This window comes from Monomorium pharaonis, chromosome 7, assembly GCF_013373865.1.
Source record: "Monomorium pharaonis isolate MP-MQ-018 chromosome 7, ASM1337386v2, whole genome shotgun sequence".
NCBI lineage: Eukaryota > Metazoa > Arthropoda > Insecta > Hymenoptera > Formicidae > Monomorium > Monomorium pharaonis.
In genome coordinates, this window is record NC_050473.1 from 12,130,363 (window position 1) to 12,154,826 (window position 24,464).

Genomic DNA, 24,464 nt, shown 5'->3' on the forward strand with positions numbered 1-24,464 from the left:
ATTATCTTAATAGTTCGTTAAAGTTCATCATATGAATATCTAGTGCTAGTTTGTGCTAGTTGCTAATTTCACAATCGCTTCTTATCCATCAAACTGTTGCATATTACGATTGTATACTGTAAAGAAAAGAATTTATGTCTTGTGCACAAACTCGGCTCGACAAGACAGAAACGTGGCCGCGTGTCTTACGCGGGTTTCCTCGGGGAGAAATAAAACGTGCAAAATACGAGTGCGACAGAAGTACAAGGAAAAGAGGCGATAAAAAGGCGAATCTACCAGGGTTCCGCCGATGATATTCGCGCACTCGAACGCCGAGAGCTTCGGACGACGACGCGATTTTGAAAAGATAGAAAATGAAAAAAATTTTTTTTTAAAAGAGAGCAAAGAGAACGCGCTCTCGTCTCTCGTGAGCGTCCAGTCCGGCGGCGAAGCGCGAACCGCGAGACCGGTGCCGTCTCCGCTCCGGCTTCGTCCGGCTGTCCGTCATCGTTTCTCGGAAACACGAGAGAAGTGTCTGTCCGTACCTTGAAAAATCTGCACGAGGACGACAACGGCGACCGCGACGGCGGCGGCGGCGGCGGCGGCGGAACCCGTTGTCTTTGTGGCTACCGTTTTTCCGAGAATACTTTTAGTTACTTTTAGTTTTGCTTGCGTCTCTCGGGCGTCAGCGCGCCAATCTCGCGACGACGCGACGACGCCCCGTCTCTCACAAGTGAGCATGGATAATAAAAGCGAATTACTTTTATAAAGCGATCTAATTTCCGTCGGGATAAGGCAAATCGCGGACAAGCGATAGATCGTGAGTAGATGATCCGATCGGATGAACAGATCGACCCGCGCCGAGCGAACGCCGCTAAATCAACACCGGCCGATCCGACTCGTCGAAGCGTAGGCCGGTCAATTATTTGCTCCGAGATTTATGAGTTTGCGCGAGGCCGACAGCGCGGGCTTCTTCGTACGAGCGGCGTATGGGAGAGAGAGAGAGAAAGAGAGCGAGAGAGAAGGATCGGCTTGACTTTCCTCCCTCCCGATCTCGGAGCCGCGCGTCTGCGTCGAGTTCATTTATCTCGAACGCGCGCTGTAACGTGCGTCCAAGAATCACTTTTCGCGTTATTAATTGCAGGTTCCCGTACAATTTCTCAATAACTCACGTACGTAATTACCTATTCCGAGTGTCAGCCATGTTACCCTCCTGACCTCTCACCAGCCCGCGGTGGAAGGCTCGTCTTTGATTCATGACACGATTTTCTCGAGCCCTTCACGGCGGAGTAAATGTATTTACAGCGAAAACACGAGCGCGGGCATTTGGCATTTTGAAATTAAAGCTACAAGTTTTCCCAGTTTTAAGAAAAATTTAAGAGAGAGAGAGAGAGAGAGAGAAAGAGTGAGACCGAAAAACACAAGTTGGTAATTCAGATATACCGCGCGCTAAAATCCGTAAAGCGAGAGCGAAGGCCCGAATTATGAGGAAGAAAGTTTTTATAGTATTTTTATATATCGTATATATAAAGTCCTGGGGGCCTCCAAGTTCATATAAAGGAGAACCCACGGCTCCCTGGTTCCGTCCTATATTCCGCAACTTAAACAAATTAAAGCGTCGTATGCCGAGCTGGCTTTACGACCATCCCCGTGTACAATATGAATCGTCATGAATCTTTGATACGGTATTCCTTACGTATTACACGCGTTGCGGAATATTGCCAAATGTATTTCCGGCACCTGACCGAAATCCATAACGATCGATTAATGCTGTGAACGTCACGTTTTGCACTTTGGTAATTATGATACGATTCTACTGCGGCGGAGGTCATTTGGGTTCCGAAATGGGATCCGAAGAGACCAGCACGAGGGAGGGGCTGATACGCGGTACCCCGATGCGCGTTACGAGATCTCCGGGGCCGTAGTTTTAGGGGCGAGGCCGGTCACTTATTGCTCCCCGAGTGGCCGCAAAACGAAGTTTGATCAAATTCTACTGCGCTGGCATAAAACTGACCGGCCCGGCCGGCTAGTACGTCGGGTTATGGACTTGATAAATGATTCATTCACATCTTGGATACGACTCGCGATACATAGACACGGGGATGCACCGATCTTGGAAATACGCTCGTCCGTACAGCCGAATAACGCGCCGGCGAAGAGGATGGGAGAGAAAAGCGACCCTCGTAAGCGACACCGTAGAGGTTCCTTTACGACCGTATACGTCTTAAGTTAAGTCGGAGAGCTCCGACCGAAAATAATACGCGGCTATGAACGCTTGTAACACGACCGCCGCGCCGCGCCGCTCGCCGGTGTGGCGTGACGCATTGCACGTGCGACCCTTGCATAACGTATCTGCCAATTTCCTTCTCTTCTAAAATCGCTCCTCTAAATCGAAACGCGCTACGTCGTATCGCAGAACCTGCCGGAGGCCACGGACCTTGCCCAGAGAGATATTCTTTTCAATAAAGCCGAACATCCATCAGACTTTTGATGCGCGACTGGCTCAGGCCCGTCCATTGCTCGCGGACAATCTTGCAGAAACAATTCCGCAAGATGTACCGAATGCGACAACCTCCGGCCATCGGGATCCTCGGGATTACCGAGCTGACCATCTCCTTTGCATAATGACGCCTCGGCCCTACCGTATCCACGTTTCGTCCGCTCACCCTCCGTCCGAAAACGCGCATCCCCGCTCACACGCACACGCCACCATCCACGACCACTGACATTTCAAGAAGTGCAATAACAATAATATCTATATATGATGGCTGGCCAGAAGCTCGCATCGATATTTTCCGTCGGAAAGTTCGTTGCACGTGAATTTCATACATAAGAATGTGCCCGCTCAACCGCCGGATCAACATTCAATTGTATCGAAATTACGGGCGAGCTCTACTCTCTACGCGAAATTTTGCCATATGATGCGTCATACGTTTCTATAGAGTCCCGTCGGTTTTTCGTCCGGTATGCCAAAATGTAAATGACGAATTACACTTGGTTAGTTGACGTTCTCCGGAAATTATAGGCGGCGCGGCAGCTATGCGCGACCTGTTATTCTTTCCCTAATTTAAATGTCAAAGAAAATTGTTTGATTATTTGCTATGCAAATGAAATTGTTTAAGATGAAACTGACTTGAACCGATGCGGTGGGATCCGGGTTTAACGGGAAGGAAGCTCGGATAATTCGGACGCGATAATTGGATCAAGAAGTCGGATCGAGGAGCCGGATCCTCCTCCGGTATTCCGCGGGGGACACCGACTCCGCTTTAATTATGCTCCTCGAATTTAGATCGCGAGCTCCCGATAATAGCGCGATCCACGAGCACGTAGCACGCTTTTTTCAATAATTGTTTAACACCTTGGTTTGTTATCGCAACTTGTTTAAAAAAAGCTCTCTGCACCGCGTCACTGCACCAGTCCTGAATAATCACTAGTAAATAATTGTTTAAGGAAAATAATGAAATAATAAGATTTCAAAGTAACAAATTGCAAATTAATTAATATTTTTTTAGAATTTTAGATCTAATTTTTATATACCATAGATTTGATGGAAAGTATTATTTTTTATTGGAAAATGTAACTATGTTAAGTAAAAAGGGAAAATGTGTTCCTTATTTTAACGAATGTATCTTTAACAAAAGTTTATTGTAAACAAAATAAAATATACGTGCTGAAAGAAATAATTTTCATATTAAATATTCATTATCAAAAAACTTACTATCTTTTTAGAATCGTGTAATAATATATTTCATTTAGTTATTCACTAATTGGTTTAATTTTTTTAATTGTTCGTTAATTAATGCAGCTATTCTACATTTCATCTAATGCAAAATTCTAAAAATGTTAGATAAATTATATTTTTAAGTCATAACCTTCCAAAAATATTAAATTTTTATCGTATTAAATATATAAACAATACAGCATACACAATACAGGATAGCTATCGGTTGTTTTATTCCTTGACGGAACTCCATTTATATCGCAAAGAAGAGCATCTCGAGGGTACAAGCGACAGTCACCCTTTCGACCGCTTTCTCGGCTATCGCCCATTTCTCTCACTCGAGAGCACTCAGCGCAATCTGCTGTGCGGAATTTGCATACATAAGCTATTAAGCAGCTCTTTTCATTTCCTCCCGTTTATGACAGTTTAGTTAGAATAATGCTTTACAAGATTGCCCCGCGAACAACGTTTCTCATAATGACATCTCTTTGATTAATACCCGGCCGATTCGGTCGTCAACGTTTCATTTGACATTGTTGTGTGCATGTGTCGAAATTAGACGCTATATGCTCGTGTCAGTGAAAATTATTTCTTAAAAATATTGCGAATCTTGTATAAAAACAAAAGGTACATTATACATTAATTCATGTTTAAGCCTTATATGATATTTACTGATATTTTCAATAATTCAGTAACATAACACTGTATTACATAATTTATGGCCCATTGCTTATGAATAACTGTTCCACCCGTAGCGCATGTGTATTCCACAGCCCTAAGTAAGATTTATATCACTGTCGTTTGTATGTTGCCGGTGTTTCTTCTTTTTCCGTGAAGGAGAAACAAAGAGCGGTAACTTTATAACGCACTGTCGTATATTTTATTTCAATTCTTATAAATGCGATCGCTGAGAAAATTGCTTAACGATTCGCAATCGTTCGAGTATGAAAAGCGGCAGCGCGATCAACAGACGTCACGAGTCAATGTACTACGTCAATTGTAATTAATTAAACGATTAATCGTATAATCTGATAGCGTGACGTTATGGAGATACGGGATTGGTCGATCGGCACGAGAAGCGTGGATTAGTCTTAGCGGGGCGGTCTGTGTCATTACGAATTAAAGAACCTCCTTTTTATCGCAGCATTTTTAATTACCGTGAAACGGCCGGAAATTTTTTTCCTCCCTACGAGACTACCGGTCGTCCCACGTGCAACCGTCGGCCGGTTCCCTCCCTTTACGAGCTGCGAGAAAACGCAGGGTGCTAATTAAACGAAACGTTTGGAATGCCTGGGCGCATTGGATCGAATAAAAGGGGGATGCTCTCGTTCGAGCATCTTTCTATTCTTTTATCAAAATCGCATTCTATTATCCAGAAAACTCCTATTCAAAGAGACGAGGCGGGATATCGTATGTATACTTTTTGACGGGTACAAATACAGTCTAAATGTAGAGCGAATATGCGTGTCTGCAATAAAGAGGTTCACAACGCATCGTTTTCCACGTTTTAAATACGTAATTTAAGCGGCGCGAGTCTGTCTTTCTTTCTTTCTTTTTCTTGTCGCACCATTCAATAGTACGAGAAAGTATTTCCATATATTTGCAATTCTATAGTGCATTTTTATACTGGTGTCAGTGTCAAAATCCGAAAGCATCTCCGCTGTGTGGTACTGACTATAATTATAGATTCTGCGAGGTTTGACTTTACTATCGAATGGTGACGCGCGATTGTATTTCTCGATATATTTAATATATTGCAAATTATAGACGAAAAAAATAATGGAAATTTTTTTTCAATGGAAATATTTTTCCTGGATTGTGCTTCGAATCGACAACTCGAAAAAAAGAATTTAAACAAGTTTTAAGATACATGTAATTAGCTTGATATATGCGTAAAAACGATGACAAATTGCCAGATTTCTAATATATTCGTAGATCTATGTGCAAACGATAAAATATAAGTAAAATCTGTTAAGAAAAGATATAACTTTGTTACGCGGTCTCGAGTTGCTTGGGGAATGCTTTCCAATTAAAACGACGTAATATATGCATCGAGTTTGTGTCTTGTGGCAAAAGGTGCGGGAGAAGAGCTGTAAGGAGACGATGGCCGAGGGTTTGATTCAAGATGAGACGTCAAATGTTACCGCTTCGAAGGGTGGAGGCAAAATTCTCGGTGTCAATTCTCAGAGCAATCTGCCGATGCAGATTAGGATGCTCCCGGTCTTAGCTGATCCCGTATAAGATCCGCTGCCTCCCTCGCACGTCGGGATTAATTGGGGTGAATTGTCCTGCCGCGCCTATTAATGTCACGAGTTTAATCCAGAAGTAAAAATCGAGCGACGGCCCGATACCTATCTCGGTTTCCCTTTATTTTCCTCACCCAATTGTGTCATTCGAAACAGTTTCGTGATAAGCTTTTTATACTTGACGACTACAGCGCATTATCTTATAAATATCTCGAGGATTAATCAGAATTGAAAATCGTAATAATAAAATATCAAGCTCTCGAGTGATTAAATCAGAACTGGCAAATACTACCGCATAAAGTTTGCTACAACTACACACGCATTATTTATCCTATCAATTATTATAAAGATAGATAAATGTTTTTAAAATATTTCATTATTTTGTTATAAATTTATTATTTTTCACACTATTTATCTAAACATATTTTAAATTTAAATCACAACTATCATACATTTAATACTAAAATTACTGAAATTATATCAAATAATATATCTTTATAATAATTCAAATACCTATAAGTGGCCAAATAAATTAATATATTTTTTATGAGCATCGTATTCTTGTGTATAACGTAATGTTATAAATTTTAAGATTTAAATATCAAATAATCAATTAATCTAATAAAATCTATTTGAAATAATCTATGAGATATTACATTTTTCTGTAGCATTTTCGAATTAATAATTTTACAGACGTACATGTCTTTGAATATTTTATGTGCATCTATCTAAGCTCTCATAGATTCTTGAATTAAAATAAAATATAGATTGTCACTCACCCACCACACGATGCACAACAGTGGAGTTGTAAACTACTGTTGATCTGCAAAATACATATATATGTCGAAATTAAAGCAGCCAAAGCAGCATCCAATTAATTTTTCAAAAAATAATTGTAGCATATCGAACAGATATGAATAATTTGGTAAATAATGAATAAAAGAATACATTGTTCACTTCATGGTTGCTCGCTCTCCGCCGTCGCCCGATACCTCCGCCTCCTCCTCCCAGATTAGATTAGGTTAGGTTAGGTTAGGTTAGGTTAGCTCGGGTTGTCCATCGTTGCTCTACCGAGCTACGCAACACTCGCGAAAATACGATTAATTACGTTTACCCGCGTACAAGGAATCCGAGCAAAAAAGACTATCGTAATACGTACCACTAGTAATGATAGATCGATGCATTATGGCTTCTGTTACTGTATGTCTTACTCGAATTATTACGTCAATTATTTGATCCGACGACTCGCGACCCACTATGCTCTCTTCTGTCAATTCAGAAACGATGTTTTAATCGGCGAGAAACTCACTCGACGTGAGTTATACATATTTCATCTACACGTTGTATTTAAACATCGTTGACGATTACCTCGCGTAAATGTCGTCAGGAGTAGTCAGATTTAATTTCCGTTGTCTGCCGCCACAGTTTTCTCCGACGAATCAACTGCGCAAAGTCTGCTTCGAGAGATAGCTTCGCTCAGTTTGGGACGCTCGCGAGTAATTAATCGTGCGAGTGAATAAAATCGATCGAACCAGTAAACACCATAAGGTTCCAACTTCTTGGTAAATTTACCTACCAAGTAAGTATGTCTATCTTCATTTCTTTTCTTAAATAAATAAAGACGAGCATATGTTTACCTGATAGATAAGTTTACCAAGAAGTTGGAACAACCGACCCCAATTGTAGAGGATCGTGAAGAATAATCGCGTTTCCTTTTATTTGTCACTCGTCGTTAATCGACGCTCAAATAGCCGCGAAACGATAAGGGCACGAATATACAAAATGTGTAGCGTAGCAAAGCTATGGACGGGATTCATAGACCGATCTTAAGCTCAAGCATTGTCTTAAGTCTAGCTTCGAACCGACTTGAGACTTACTTAACCAATGAAATAACAGCATTGACGTCTCAAGATCGTGCTCAAGCTGGAACTTGAATAAGATTCGACTATGAATTCCGGCCTATGACATATGGCTTGTTCTTTTTCGCTGCACTGCTGTACTGGTGCAATAGGTTAGAGTAAGACAAATATTTTTTTTCTCACTCTAACTTATCGCACTCTGACTAGTGCAGCAGTGCAGCGAAAAAGAACAGGCCAATAATCTCTCTGCTGAGCCAACCAATGAGCATCCAGGATTAAGTCGCCATGTTGATTGACGCGAGATGTTCATTGGTCCAGCGGTTTTATGCTATGTTTGCGCCAAACTATGCATTTTGTGTGTTAATTGGTCTTCATGATCTTTCCACAATTTCCGTTCATTATCCTTTCGGAGTGTTTTGGAGGAGACAGTAACGAATGGAGTAAAACGGTAATACGCGATTGTTCTGCTTACGATTCTTTACGATTAGAGATTCCCGATTCGATCCACTTAATTATTTCCGCTTGCTCGTGCGAGGAACCGCTCGTAAGCGTCCGAACGACGGAAATTGTCTCTCGAAGCAGACTCGACGCGATTCGGTTGCTTGAAAGGAATCGCGACGACACAGGCGACGCAAAAAAAAAACTTGTCGCTTTATTACGATCGATATATATATATGAGATAGTGATTTCTCGAGACGAGATGCGTAGATAAGTTGTGTATTTTGGACTTGGAATTGGTCGCCAATTTAGATATCGTTTCTGAATCGCGAGAGTGCCGAGTAGTGACGCGCGATTCGCCGTATAATTCGTTGTTGCAACAAACGGCAGCCATGATGGTCATCGTTAGAGATCTTGCGAGATTGCGCGTATGATTAATTTCGTCGGGAATGCTGTTCAAAGTGGCGCGCGATGACAGACTTTCGCGATGAGTAGTAGGCGCGATCGTAATTAACCGCGTTTTCGCGAGTGTGTGTTGCGTGAATTCATCCTAACGACGGAAGCTAAGGAGAGGAGGGACGGCGGACTGGGAAGCGTCGAGCAACGTCGGAGCAACCTAAGGGTAACCCTTTTATATTATTTACAAATTATTTGTTGCTTGTGTAATCAATCACATTTGCTTTATCTAGATGATTCAGAAATAAAAGAGTACATAAAGAATTACAGAAATGTCCAATTTTGTAAAAATTTAGCATAGAGAAAACCTTTTTCAGAAACACAGTTATATATTGTTCTTCTTACAGCAAAAACAGGCAACATATTTTCTTGCTGCGAGCAATAATTTCTTTTGACCTTTGCGATTAATTGGATACACGTTATTTTTTTAAAATGTGAAATAAGAAGCTGCAGTTAAATGAATTGCTTCGCTGTTGTCATTTTTAGGTAATATTCTGTACAAACTATCTAGTTAAAGTATCATTTTTACTTTGCTTGGTACGCTTTGTTTTTTAAAGAAAAATCAAGTGTGATTAATTTATGAATTTACATACAAATTTATTTCAAAGACATAATTTATCGCAGAAGTATTAACGCAATTTCCGTAAAGTTAATATTCATATTTATACTGTTTTGGGCGCTGCTATAATTTCGATTTTTTTTTTGTATTTTTTACAGATTAACGTAGCGACGACAATACGATCCGCTGTTGCACATTGTATCGGTGAGTCTGAAATTATTTTGAGTTACAGTAGAGAATCTGTGAATAACACAAGTTACAGATAAATGTATGGTCTCATAGATTTATTGCTTTGAAATGAATGAGCTAAGGTAGATTAGCGCTAATTTAAGAAATTAATAAAAAATTGTAAGTATAAATTACAATTATATGGCGTGTTCCAGGTAATTTATTTGGTAAACATGTGCTAATGATTGTTGTATTTATATGCATGAAAATAATTGTATTGTTATTTTTATGCATTAAATCTGCTCTAATCTTTCATAGCCTATTCGTATTTAATAAATTCGCAAGCAAATTTATAATAGCTTGTTACTGTAATATTTGAAAAATTAAAGAAAAACGGAACCTAAACAATAAAAATCGATATTGTCTTAATTGTAAAAATTGATAATAATTGCAAGTATATAAATATTATCCTTGAACCCATAAACTTTATTTATAACATTATTTTTTTATATTTTCGCGGATTAGAATTGCAATTAATAATTTATTAAAAATATAATATAGTAATTGAGGAATATTCTGTATTATATATAAAGATTGAATTTAAATTTACGAATTATATGTTTTCGTAGTAAAACTTTTCCTAATTTTTTTAAAACGACGGGGAAACGTGTAAGTATGTGTGTATGGGTGGGAACAGTTTTCCAGCGTGCGAAAAATGTCGCTATAAATGCCGTGCAAATATGTATCTATGAAAATGAGGTACAAACTCAAAGGTCGATATCTGTCGAGTTCACCGCACCATATTGTCCCATCTTTAACGTAAAATTGGTCTACGTTCCTACGTAGCCTTACAATAGCCATCGTGTATATATATATACGACCGTTTTTCTTCTGTCAATCGTTCCAACGATTCTTTCGTAGTTATTCTCGAAGAAAGCTGCTGTAAAGTCGATGCTGATTGTCTCACATATTACACATTAATATTAAAATAATTGAATTTTTCCGTAACGGAACGCGCGATCGATCTATATTCGGTAGGAAAAATCGCGAAAATCATATTCGCCCGCAAAATTCAACAAACGCGTCGGCAAATAGCGGCTATTTGACAGCGGGATTCGAAGCGGGACGGGGAGCCGTGGGGTGGGCGATAGAGGAAAGGGAGGAGAGGGCGTTTTTGTGGGGTGCGAGCCGTTATGGTCAGGATTACCGCGGTAGGCAGAGAACTTGGGGGTTCACTCCCTTTGACCGACGCACTTAGAACAACAATAACTCACTAATCCAAGCGGCGGCCCTGCACCCGGGCGCCGATGAAAAATGTAAAAATCCGGAAAACCACTGCTCCGTGACAGTTCAATACATTTTAAATGCGTTCCGGCGCATTTGTGGGATACGATAAGCAGCCGCGGGAAGCCGGAGCCACGCGAGCGCCCCCAATATGTCGGTTATTTATCGTCAGATTTATGGAATAAATGAGTAGGAGAGAGCCCGCACTTGTCGGCGGCAATCCTCAAATATATGCCTTTTCGTTTTTATTATTAACGTTTTTCGCGCGATACGTCTGATGGAATGGCAAATTTCTGAGAGAGGGAGGGAGGGAGAGAGAGAGAGGCGCCGAACGTCGCAGCGCGAGCGCTGCGAATGAATCTGAACGCGAAACTGTAAATTATATATCGCGCTGATGACGGGAAAACAATACATAAATTATTCAGGGACGAATAATACGCGCGGTACGGGAAATACGGGGACGCAATGAGCCGGACGGGGGGAAATGTTCAAACGGGATAGATCGATGCGCCGAACGTTGATGAGAGAGTGGAAAAAAAAAGAGTAGGGGGGTTGGTGGAATGCCTTTATACGCCGCATCTCTATGGGATTCTTTCACGACACGCCGATTTAAAACGCCTTTTAAGAAGACGGTCGTAGGGCCCGGGTGGAATTGTGCCGAGCTGAATCGAGCATTGAACTCTATATCGCTCGTACCCTCCACAAGTTGCATTCCTATTTTCTGTCGTAATAAGGAAGCCGTACCAATAAAACGCGATCGACTGTAATCGCGATTCGCGCGGTGATTAAATGAGCAATATGTAAAGCCAAACGTATCGACGGCGAAAGGAAGAAAGATGAGGGGGGGGGGGGGAAGAGAAAAAAAGAGCAAGTACGTGGACGCGACGATTCCCTTCGGGGTTCTCGAATGATCGTCGGGCCGCCTTCCAGCCGCGATAAACGTCTCGAGTTTGAAAGCCTCTCGCGATATATTCGCATAAGGAGCGGGAACGGCAATCATACGGAAAACAAAAGGGCCCGTGCATTATAATACAACGAGCGCTAGAGCGCGCGACAGCCCCGAAACTGCTGCTTTGCAATTCGGCGTAGTTTTTACATAATCATCTTTCTCGCGTTTCTCGTCACCGAACGGCACGACGTTCACTCGATAGTTTGCCCGCCACGCGAAAAGTCGTTATTATAGGGCGCATACGCGATAATAACGCGTATGTATTATGTATAGCTGTGAGCGCGAATCGTCGCGCTCGGTTGAGGCGATGCTTGTGATATTTCGCGGTAACGCTCTCTCTCTCTCTCGCGTTTGAATGATCGCTCCAAGCTCTCGAGAGCCTCGTGCACGTGTGCGTCTGTGAAAGAATGCGTCGTTGCTAATCGGACCGTTCGTCGTTATTTTCGGTGCACAAAAAAAAAAAGATCCGAAGGGAGCTGGCAGACTCTCGGACTCGGCAAGGGGACAAAAAGAGGAAAAAAAATACCGTAATGGAGAAAAAAGCGGCATGCATTTTGAGTAAAGTTGAGCGTACCTTTCGAAAGCGTAGTGTCTCTCCTCAAATCTGTAACACATAAACAAGCTTCGTCACTATACCGTGGTTTATATATCGTAGAAACTACGCGGAGGAGAGGTCATTGGTTTCCGAACTCGTTTCATAAACTAGTTTCGACAAGCTCATCGGGCGAGAAGGGGGGGGGGGAGGGCGACGGAGGCAGGACCGCGAAGATTATTTCGGACGGTAGACGGGTAGTTTGGCGCACGTAGGTAGTTATACCTATAAGTAGACATAATCATCACCATTGTAGATAGGCAGACGGGCGAGGCTAATTTCCAGACCCCGTATTATAGTCCCCGCGAATCAACTTTTCTATAGTATAATAAGCTATTTTATATGACGCGCGCTCTCGCAATTATATTGAGATTAGATAAGGACACACCGGGGCCGGCGGTGAGTTTGGAAAGGTGAACTGTACAACGGACGACGTTTTATACGCGTAGCTCCCGAGGAAGTTACCCCCGAGATACGTTATTTCGATAGGAGAGACAGAACGGGCGCTTTCTTGCGCGCGACACGAAATTCCGGAATAAATAAACCGCCGTTTGGAGTGTATACGTCCGAATGTTATTTACTTCTAAACGGAGTTTCTTCCGACATTACGGGAGATATCGAGAAGTCAGCGTTTGCAGGATCGGACGTTTTTCCGTTCCTGTTCGACGAAGCGCCTACGCGGGACCGGAATGCGAAGCCGCGCGATAAAAAGCGAATCAAATATCTACCGTTGGACCGGACCACTCGACTAATGAAAATACCTATTGTTACTCCCTTGGTTTTGCGTCAGGAAACTTTTCGTCGTCGCGACATTTCAAACTCAACGCGGTATTTCGCCGTCGAGAAAAAGCACCGCACGAATTCGACGTCGCGGGTAATGGGCGAGATAATCGTACGGGACACGCGGTTACGCATGGGCCGAATGCAATTAGCATTTCATAGATTACGCGGCATTGCGTGTAAAAAAATTTTCAGCAATAATCGAGATTCGCGCGCGCATGCAAAATCCGTTTCGTCGATTTTTCAGCATTCGATGCCAAATGTCCGTTTGATTCGGGGAATTCGACGCGACCCGAGTTTCCGCCCAAGTGGATTTCGGACGGTAATAAGTGGCGCGGACGACGAGACACGTGAACAAAACAATCGAGAACGGGATGAACGGGATGAACGGGCGGCGGCGGCGTGGCGGTTGAAAATCCGCAGTCCGGCTTGGCGTGGCGCGCGTTGCAGTTCCTGATTCGCATTTAAGTTAGCCTCACGTTCCGCTGGTGCACGTGATCCAGCTGCTCGAGAGGAATCCCACGTATCCGTGACGTCGGTCGCTACGTCTCTACCGCGGGCAGGCCGCATGCGAATATACGCGCGCGCGCGCGCGCGCGTGCGAGAGACTTCTGTCTAGCCGCGCGCTGACTTATTAGGGATTCTGCACGCGGGCCGCGTGCAGAAATTCGACGTCGCGGCGCGGCGCGGCACAGGCGCCACGTGTACTCGCCGGATGCACGTTCTTCTAATTTGCGATACGTCTTCGGACTGCTTAAAACTCGACCAACCTGTTTCCGTTCCGATCCCGGTCGATCGTGCCCCCGGCCGCCAAACCGGAAGATTCGAGACAAAGAGAGAGGGAGAGAGAGAAACTGTGCGTGCATCTTTCCGGCTTTTAACATTTCTGTGACTACACGCGTTGCGTGCGCGTGTGCGTAACGTATACGTTTCTCGACGAGCAAAAGTGCATCTTTTGAGTTGAAATACGTATGTACACATTTGTGCAATTACTTGAGAAGGAACTTTTTCTGACCGTCAAGTCTTTAACAATTTTCTAACTTACGACGTGATAATTCACGACAATAGATATCGTATCTAAAATATAATCCTTTCGATGGGGAGATGGGGAGATTTCGCGAGGGGCACAGGCACCCGTATGATTTTCGAGTCTGTCTCTTCTCTGAATTTTGCTTCCTACGGGTCACACTCGTAACGGGTTATCGCGTGTGCGTTTTTCACATTCGTTAAAATAAATAATCGAAATCTAAGGCGAATCCGTATTTCCCCCGTACGAGAGATTTACGTACGGAAACTACGCACTCGCGAATCCAGTGCAATTTTGAATTCAACAACGTACAATTGTAACGTAGAGCGTGAAAGCGCGCGCGCGCGCGCGCGTTGCTTTGGAAATATTTGTGCTTTAACGCCAGTGAAATTGGAGCATGCGTAGAAAATATAAACGGCGCGGTGTAACTTTCACTCATCGAGATCGAGTTAATAACGCCTTCCCGGTGGCGGCAACGGACGGCTGAACACGAGCGGCGGATCGCGGTGACACGCTGCATCGGCTGTACCAAGCGAAGGCAGGAGCGTAGAAATGCGCATTGTCCGCCGCGTTTCGTAAGGCGGGAGGAAACCGTGCGACAATGCGGCGGTCTCTCTTTCCGGAGGTCTCAGGAGGGAGAGAGAGCGAGAGAGAGAGATCAACGGGGCAACGAGAGTAAGAAAAGTAGGCGCGAACGTGGAGAAAAATACGGGTTGCCCGTTGTTTCGCTTTCCTCCTTTGAGTTTTATTTATTGGCCGGCGTGAATATTCAGCTCCAGCGGACAAAACTCCGTTCCGTTCCGGCCGCGGTGCGAGAGAGCGAGAGAGAGAAAGAGAGAGAGAGAGGGATGGATGCTGGGTGTAGTGTCACTTACAGAAACGCGAGGGCGATATTGTTGGACGCGTCGCCGACGCGGGTACAATACGTCCGAGAATACGGCGGGGAATGCATTAATATTAATGCACGGCGCGGGGAAGGAGCCTTTTCGTTGTTAACGCGCGTTCGCGACAGCCTCATCGAGCTCCTCCCGAAAGACGGAATCGCGATTGTCGTGAGATTTTGTCGCAGAACTACCTGTTCTCGCGAAATTTCTGCATTTGCGTACCCGCGGCGGGACGCAGCGCGCGGCACACAGTGGCTTACGAGAGAACGCATCTCGTCGTAAGATTGTCGCCTCGAGCGTCGGTTAGGAGTGACGATGCACCTCGTAACGCCCACCATCCTTTATCATCGTACACGGCCTCGGTGATGGCTCGCTGATTCCAGTCTTTTAATATTTTATACTTTTTATATGTATATATACGCGAAACTAATACTGTGATGTGCTTCGTTGCTCGTAAATTGTCACATAAATATTACATAAATATTTTAAATTTATGTAACATAAACAATAAAGAGGCGCGACAGAGAGCGACAATTCGTTGAAGTTTGAGAAATTTTCATGCAAAAACCGTGCGATTTATCTCGAAAGCGGCATCTCCCGTAACCCGGTTAAAGACTTTGATGGCCTTGCAGTTTAACTTCCAAGGTACATCACGAGATGGGGAGCAAGATACAAAGTGGCAGATTCTTCGCGCGACGTAGGTGGGTGGGTGGTGCGTGAGTCACGGTTATACATATTAAATACGTCGGATCGTTGGCTAACGAAACACCGCGGCGGCGGCGCGTTGATTACATCTCGCCGCCGCTTATCTCAATTTTTCTTTTTCGCCTCGGGTTAATGGCATTTGTATTTTATTTCGCGATGTATCGCGCCGAAATGATCCGCTCTTTTCATTTGAGATGCCGGAGTCGATTGTTCGAACCGCAGGGATAAACAAAAGTGGACCATGAAACGCGCGGCGTAGGATGGCGAGAAAACGAAACGGAGAACTCGGGGGAAAAATAACGTAGGTCGTGGAATGGCTTAGGAAAGCCGATCCGGAGTCGGATGGGAGCGAGGAGAAGGTCTCGAGGTTTCGCTGGTCGGTTGACCTCGTCGGGTAATAAGAATAAATGTGATTCTATTACGGGTTCAATTGTTACGGCGGCAGATAGGCCGCTCTCGATGGAGGACGAAGGGTAGATCGTAGTCGATAAGACTTACCCAGGAAGGTTTTTACCTACGAAAATCGCTCCGCCACTTCGAACGTTCGATAGGGGGGGGGGGGGGAGGATGTCGATATTAACGAACGTTACGGGCGCTTGTAACATCGTTAAACTGTAATCGTCTGTAGTGTCGGCACCGAAAGAACGTTACACGCCCGAGATGTAAGGGTCTTCGTCGCGTAATTCGTAATTTGATTCTTGCGGGAGGCGCGTGGCCGCCTTTAAAGTTCGCTATGTAAATCCACCTCTGACGTAAACGTTTATAAAATATTTTAAAAAGCGTTCGGCATTTATGTGACATTTCTTTTTTATTCGGTACGGTGCGTACTATAGATTAACTCACGTAAATGGTGAGCGCTTTTTGTAATACTTTTGTGTAACAAGTTTTCACTATAGAATATATTATCGATAGTAGAGCAGATATAGAGAGATCAAGATTGTAGTTTTGTAACGTATGTATAGCGCAAATCAGTCCTGCTCTCCGTTCTTAGGGCACGCTAACCCAAGATAAGAAAGAGAGGCGTGCGTATTAAATTCGCGCGATTTCGTAGAACGCGAATCGGGACTGACTGAGGGTACTCACCGTGCGTTGACGGAGGTAGGATTTCCGACGTCGTCCATGGACGGTTTCCTAGAATGAAACCACGTGTGAAATTCGTTACTGTTCATCCGCAGCTGCATAAACGCGGGATGATTATACGGATTGGATGCGCATATTTGGTTTGCCGATTGCCACATTTCGCGTGTACTAGCGGACTTCCTGAGGCTTCTTCTTGACAGTCGTCTCTCTCTCTCTCTAACGAGAAACAGAGACGTAATTCTTTGTAATTTTTATGTCATGGATTTATATCTGCATCGCTTTCACGTTGCTATAAATCATGTCTGCACTTTTCGCGACGGACCGTTTTTACGTACAATTGTTTGATCCTTATACTGTTTATAATCGCATTCGTGTATCCTTAAAGTATCTGTAAATCGGTAAGTCAATACAAGTCTCTCCCGAGTACAACGCGGTGAAACGTTCTACGTGTTCAACACAACACATTGTCGGTCACAAATTGTCGATAATTATTACAAATTTTCCGACGTTCGGTGCGATCGCGGTTTCAGAGCGCGAGTAAAAACCGTGTTCCCGTGACGTAATTTGCAAAACAACTTTGGTATGAAAACGAGCGTGGCGAAAGTGCCGAAAGAGAAAACATCCGCGCGTCGACCGCGCTTGAGAACGTGTGCGTAAGTGTCATCGGCGCGTGTTGGCCCTCGTGCTCTTCGAGGGTTCCACCCCCATTATCCCCGAAACGTCATCCCCACCAAGCCGGTCTTGATCTTCGGCTGCGCGTGCCTTTCTCGCCAATGTAACGCGGCACACTTTTCGCGAAGATAAAAGGATTAACGGACTTTTCTAACATTTACCGAAGAAAGCGATATTATTTGCACGGAATCGCGGGGAAAGGAAAATAGTATCGGCTGGAGAGGGCAGCGCGAGCGAAAATCACATTCGAGTGGATTAATACGTTAGTCGATTAGTCGTGTCAAGTTCTTAGGTGACACTTATCAGCAGGTACGAAAGAATTTAAAAGAATAGATATAAATGAGAGCTGTGGAGTAAATACATTCGTACGCGTGAACGAGATTCCGATCTCTGACAGTCGGGATTTCAACACTGCCAGGCTGGAGCGGAACGCGCCACGGCACCCTCTGTCTTCATTTGACCGATTGTGAGATCTGGGAACCCCCGCGACGCCAATAAAACGACGCCGTGTCTCCGCGGTAGCTCGTGTATCTATTTTCACGCCGCAACCTTATCCCTCAGCCCCGGCCCTAACGTTGCGTCGAACTGTGGTGCGGATCATCGATTAAAGCCTAATGGGATTATACCCGTACGACGGATTGCCGTTTTCTCCATTTTGCATGCGAACAAAAACGAACTTAGACTTAGACGGTTGATTGTAAAGAAAAAAAAAAGAAAAAACTTGAATTTCACGCGAGAAAAATATTTCTCATCTTGTTTCGAAGCTGCAACGATATGGCAGAAGCATATCAAGCGAGCACCGAGACCTCGATTAGCGTCTCCATTAATTTTATTATTGATTATTATAGTTGTTAATACTGTGTTAGCTGAGTGTACTTACATCGCGACTGTGGCGATGCAACGGGAGGAACGAAGATGATATTTGCCGCTCCGGAGGTCAAACGGATTTAAGCGGGAAGACACGCTTCCGAGTTTTGCTTATCGATTCAAATCGCGTTCCCCGCGTATGAATGAACGAACGAGTGGGCGAGCCGAGCCACCGGTTGAATGGGGAGAGCCCCACGGGTGACCACAAAGTACACGCGTGCGTACCGACGATCGCGTTCGTGTTCTCCGTACCACTCTCTGGCTCTCCTCGCACACCTTTTCACTATTCTTTTCCTATCGCCAGAGCTCCGCGAACTCTGCTCGAATCTCAGCCATCAGAGAGAGAGAAAGAGAGATCACAAATGGATCTTTCGAATCGGTTCGGATATATTCCCTCGATGCGTCCCATTTTTCGTTTACGTTGGCACGATACGTCCCACGACTATTCCTACGGTTTCACCGACGATGATTTCCGCGACGTCAGAGACGCTTCTTCTCGGAGTGATGTAATTCGACGTATCGGACGCGTAGCTAGGTATGCGGCGCGACTAACTCGGAGTGTTTTGTATCGCGCTGGCGCTAAAAATGCGTGGCGAATCGACGGGAAGGATCGTCCTGACTAGGCAACTTCGAGAGGCAGATCCGTTTTCTACGATCTTAATAGGTATCGGATCCGGCTCAAAGCATTCCGCCGTGCGGAGCGTACGCCTAGGTGCCCGCTCCGATCGCCAGTAGTAAATCGCCCTCCTGTTTTTCACGCGTTGGTTTTAGAATCCACGCGCATTAGAATCCACGGACCATCGCGCGAGTCGCGTGTTTTTCGGTCACTGTCGCGCCGTGATTCCAAAGTTCGCACTCACGCGCGCGCGCGCGCGCGCGAGCGCGCGCTCACCGCGTGCTATTAAACGATCCTCGGATTTTTGTCCGGGCTGTGTCCGTCGCATTGTGCGCAATTATACACGCTTTTTGTCAGCTAAGCCGGTGTAAAATGCGGTTTTCCGAAAATGGCAGTGGAACGAAGACTGGTCTCTACGAGGTGGCGTACGGGATAGTATCGTTTAATTTGGCATAAAACATCAGCCTGGTCTACTTGAAGGCTCTGTCTCTCGTTTGCTACTTCGTCCTTGTTCCCGTGCTCCTGGAGCTTCTTTCTCGTCGTCGTCGTCGTCGTCGTCGTCGTCGTTGTTTCGCGAAATGAGTTCCGCGAACGTTACTCTATATCCGTACACCTTGTTTCAACATTGCAACGCAAATCCTCAAATCCTTCCTTCGCAAATGGGAAATTAAGTTTCAAGGTTTATTCAAGACGCTGGGGAGGAAGTAAGGAAAAAATTTCGCGATCGTAGACGCTGATCTCTCCAAACGGGAAGTCGAACGAGAATTCGATAAGAAACGTTTTTGCGTAAGGTACTTGTCCATGTAATTGCGAGAGGTCTAAACGCGCCACCGTCTCTTCTGGCTGATCGAGTTACCAGTTAAGGCGATGCAAAGTGCGGTTTCACTTTTTGTGGTTTAGTTTAATAGTGTCACGCTGTTACGACTGCCCGGATAAACGTAACAATATCGTCTTTCTTTCATATTCCCGTTAACGCTATCTCGGCAGTCGGGCGGAAAAAAGAAGCAAGGGAATTGGTTGTGCCAATGCGAAATGAATTTCGCGAGGATGGTGCAACGTTGGCCCCCACGCGTATCTGGATATGGATACCAACGTCCCGGTCGAGAGACAAGTGACGAGATGGAATAGCGAGGGAGCCAAGCGAACGACGAAGAATAGCGGCGACGGCGGCGGAGAATGAAGAGAGGGGCCACGAGGGGGGGGGGGGGGAGATCTCTGTGAGAAGGGACGAGTAGGGGGCATGGAAGGCGACCGGTCGACCGGTCCTCTGGACAGACGGACGGAAAGACAGACAGGAGACTGGAGACCGCTCATTACGGGCGGCGCATGCGCGAGGAATGCGGCGGCTCTGGTCTCTTCGATACAATAAATATAGGATCGGAGATCGGGTGAGCGGGTGAGCGAACGCGGGATGTGCGGCGCGAGAGAAGAGAAGGGAGTGGAGAGGGGAGGGGAGGGGGCGAGGCTGAGAGCGGAGGGTAAACCGATGAACGGGGGCCCGGACCGGGGACCGACAACAATGCCCGACAACGTAGTAACGACATCCAGTTAAATCGCGGCGGTCGGCAAAAAAATACGCGATTCTTTAAAGGCTTGGTGAACTCGCAAACGCGCGCGTATCTCTGCTTCGACTGTGTACCGTCGTCTTGAGGCGCGAGCGCGAATTCGAGTGAACAACGTGAGCGCGAGACCCCGAGGCGAAACCCTCTCGTCGTCGTCGTCGTCGTCGTTGTCGTTTCGCTCGCGATATTTTCATCGACGAGATCGTCCCCGAGTATCGCGCCGCGCGATACGATCATCCTCCTCCGTATTTATGAATTTATAATTAGAAATCCCGAGCGATCGGACCTACAATAACGATTGTATAGAACTAATCGTAAATCATGATAACTGTTTCGGCCGCGTGTACAACCAAAATTAAAGGAAAAGATCACCATCCTGCGTTGGCGATTATGAGTAATATAATTAACATTTCGCTTTCTTAACGGCGCTATTAGCGGGAACGAAAACAGCTTAAAAGCCCGCGATGGACTCTCGGAGGATGGGGTACCCCGGTTTAAAATTGTAGGGAACCGACAAGGTAGATGTACCCATGATATAAATGCTGATCAATCAAGGCGAACGGAGCATTTAATCGATACTTTAATAATTATCAACCTGCTCCGGACGAGTTTCGCAGATAACCCCAGTGCATCTTTTTATCCCACTGCTCCTTTTCTTATTGATCAATCGCCCCTACTTAATAATCACTTTGAATATAATTTATGCCGCATAAGACGATATACGCTTTCCCAATCGTCGCGTACTATTTGAGATAAATCTCTCAAAGACCTTACATCGATCGTTAACATTTACCGACAAGATATATTATATTTTCCGCGGTACCGTAATGACGCGTAACGTGTTGGAGATGTCTCATTAATTTCAGCGTGTTCAAATACCCGCGACGCGAGAGATTTTTCATGCGAGACGGCTCCAAGATTCGCCAGGAGTGACAGAGAGAGGACTGTATAAACAGGCCGCGCGGCGGGAATCAGCCGGTGATAACGATCCGCGTGTCATTAATCGCGTTGCGTTGTTTGCAATTAGCGTGAAATCGCTCGCGGTTAATTACAGTGATACGAGTATCACGCGGTTGGTCCCCATCGTTAATTATAGGCACTTTCCTACGCGCCGCGTGATTACGCATAATGGATCTGTTCGCGGATGTGCGTTATTCGAATGAACCACACGGAGGATCCGTCGTAAACAACGTCGTTGAAACTCGTGCACGTTGATGATATTTTCGCGTTTGGCCGTTGCCGCGCGAGTCTCGTTTTTTACAAAATTTCACGAATGCGCTCACGGGACACGGCAAGATCTGATATCCGAGATAGAGACACGCAAATGTAGCAAATGCACGCGGCGAGACGCGTCGGTTGTTGTGTCCTGCGTATACGCGCGCATACGTACGATGGTCCGTGAAACGGCTTCGTGCCGATTCTGCGTGCCGTTCGTTCGTCACTCGAGAGAGTTGATTTATATCCGTGGCTAAGAACCTCGTGCCAGACCTCGATGCTTCGCTCGTTGCTTCTGGGGCGCGCCGCCGCCGCCGCCGCCGCGCTCACTTTGAACAATGGAATTGCGTCGCGACGTCGATCTCTCTGTATCAATCACCTCGCCAACGAGAGATCTTTTATATCTCTTCGGCCGTCCATCGAGACCGATCCTTTTCATAGCTTCGCTTCGTATTATTAGCTAGATCGGTTACGCTCCTCGCTCGCTCTGACGCGTTGCAGATGCCGTTCGTTCGTTCGAATGTCGTTTGCGAGGATCATAAACTTTTTCGATCGCTTGTGATTCGCGTCGATGAGTGTAAACGAGAAGGAGTCGGTACGAGAATACAATGAAATTTCTTACCTATCTGTCCAGCAGAGAGCATCATCTCGGTACCTAGAAAAGAAATTAGAAAAAAGTTAGCTTTAATAGCTTTAGCTTAAGTAGTTAAATTTAAAATATTAACTACTTTGGTTATTTTTTAATTACAACGGATAATTACATCGAATTGATCGAAACAATTGTTAGAAGCTTTAAGAGCAATCTTTTTATAATGGGGGGTTTTAAAGGCAACCGTCTGGCATTTGCGACATCATTTTCTAAGCAACCCGGCCCCGAAGTTGATGCTTGTATAGGTATTACTAATTCGTCGCGGTGCGCTCGATCGGCGCAATGCCCCTCTTATGCTCAACCCCAAAGTCCAAATCCCGTGTCGCAGCTTACAGGAAAAAGCTTTTATATGAAAGCTCGGATAGGAATAAGATCGCTGTCGTAAATTGCGTACGAACCTAATCTTGCGGATGAATGGTGCCACGTATACGTTCGTTTCAGGCACCTTTTTTTCCTATTCTTTCTTGTTGAATCATAAATTCGCCCCTTCCTCCCGCTCAAGGAAAAAAAAAAAACGAAATTTACAAACTTTATCCGTCAGAAGGTGCGACGATAGCAAGCGATACAATTTTCTATATTCTCTTCGCAATCAAGCGGATCTTAAAAAGAACTGAAAACGACAATAACTTGGTAGTCTTGAGCGTATTCTTCGGACGGAACGTAGCTCGCGTCAGAAAGTGAGGAATCCTCAGCGGGGGGGGGGGACAAAATTCGCGATTCGTCGGGACTGCGACGATACGCGCGCCACGGATGAATCAGAAGAAACGCGAGAAAGTGGGGCCTGTCAGCGCGACATGATTTAAAGCCAAATATTACGACAGAACGCACATTCCTGCGACGTCCCCGGTTAAGCGAGACGAGGGTGAGCGACACCGGGGGATGAGCCGTAAGTCGTGCAGATATGTTGGTCGCGGTTTATTACCGGGACGGCGGAATGGTCGGCGGGGTGGAGGAACATTGATTTAATGCGGGAGTAATTGGGCGGCCGGACGTCTCTATGAGCGCCACGCCACCTTCCACCGCTAATGCGTTCCCGCCCTTCTAACCTTTTGGCTAACCACCGTGTGAGCGAGCGAGAGCAGCTAGGTCGGGCCCTTCCTCTCTTCTCTGCCACCCTCGCTCCTTCTTCCATCCGCGGGCGGGACGTGAGAAAGGCGAACGCTTTATTACTACTTTTATTGCTCGGCGAGTTTTAGCCGCGCGTATCGCAGGTCGGATCGGCTTATGGCGCTTATTAAACTTTGATGTCACCAAATCGCTCTTTCGCTCTCGTCCGCGTTTGGCTCCTCCGCACCAACGTCGTCGTACGGCATGCACGAAACTGAGTGCCGTACACGAGTGGGCGTCTTTGGCGAAACGCGATAATTTTATTAGATTTCAAATTTTTATGCAACGGTGCATGAATGGGATTGACAAATATATCCTCTACATTGTGGAAAGCAATGGCTCTCTTACAGTCACAAATTTCCTTTATCGATACAAACCGTGTGATCGTCGATGAACAACATACAATATTTAGAAACGTCATTACCAAAAAAAAAAAAATAGGGCAAAACTACGTCTCGTTAATTTCGAGTGCCGGCCTGTTGCAATTGGTCATATTGCTTAAGCATACATATAACAGCGGAATGTGTATACTTATAGCTAACAGTAAGTTAACGGTCATTATAGGCAATCCCGTTTATCCTCCGTCATCGCGTGCAGAAAATTAAAGGGTGCGTCTCGAGATTTGCGTGTAATGTACCCAATGAAACGTTCCAGGTGTTGAGATTTTATTAGCTCGAATACGTTCGCGAAATCGCCGTGTGCAGAATGCAAATGATAACGTAACGGCTCGTATTACGAAGAGTACTGGGGGTTCGAGTATTTTCTACTATTATATTTCTACGAGGACGCGCGTTTCGGTCGGCGGGGAATAGACACGTCGGGGGACCTCGCGCTACAAATCTTCCCCGTGTAATATTAGAGAAGGAATTCTCGCGGGTGTTTCTCGCATTTCGCGAAACAGGATGCGGGCCGGACGAGTTCGAAAGACTCGCTTCCGAAGCGACGGAGCTCCCGTTCCTCCTCGCCCGCGCACCATGTGTCGCTAAGATCACCGAGAAGAGGAGAGGCGGGGAGGCCTCCGGGCGCGCGCGTTCCGGGCGCTCGCAACG

The 24,464-nt window shown here is 45.3% G+C and overlaps 1 protein-coding gene across 5 annotated transcripts in view; it reads right to left on the bottom strand.

Annotated features, from left to right (window-relative positions):
• LOC105832359 (protein trachealess) overlaps positions 1–24,464 on the bottom strand; it is a 76,494-nt gene that overhangs the window by 37,590 nt on the left and 14,440 nt on the right. Inside the window, exons 2-4 of one of the 5 annotated variants that reach the window (XM_036289294.1) lie at positions 21,835–22,314; positions 16,731–16,778; positions 12,234–12,263 (exon numbers count right to left, since the gene is read on the bottom strand). In XM_036289294.1, the coding sequence (XP_036145187.1) occupies positions 12,234–12,263; positions 16,731–16,768 (68 nt within the window). In that variant the 5' untranslated portion in view covers positions 16,769–16,778; positions 21,835–22,314. The remainder of the gene's footprint in view (positions 1–12,233; positions 12,264–16,730; positions 16,779–21,834; positions 22,315–24,464) is intronic. The other 4 variants (XM_012673222.3, XM_036289295.1, XM_036289292.1 and 1 more) reach the window with 4 other exon arrangements.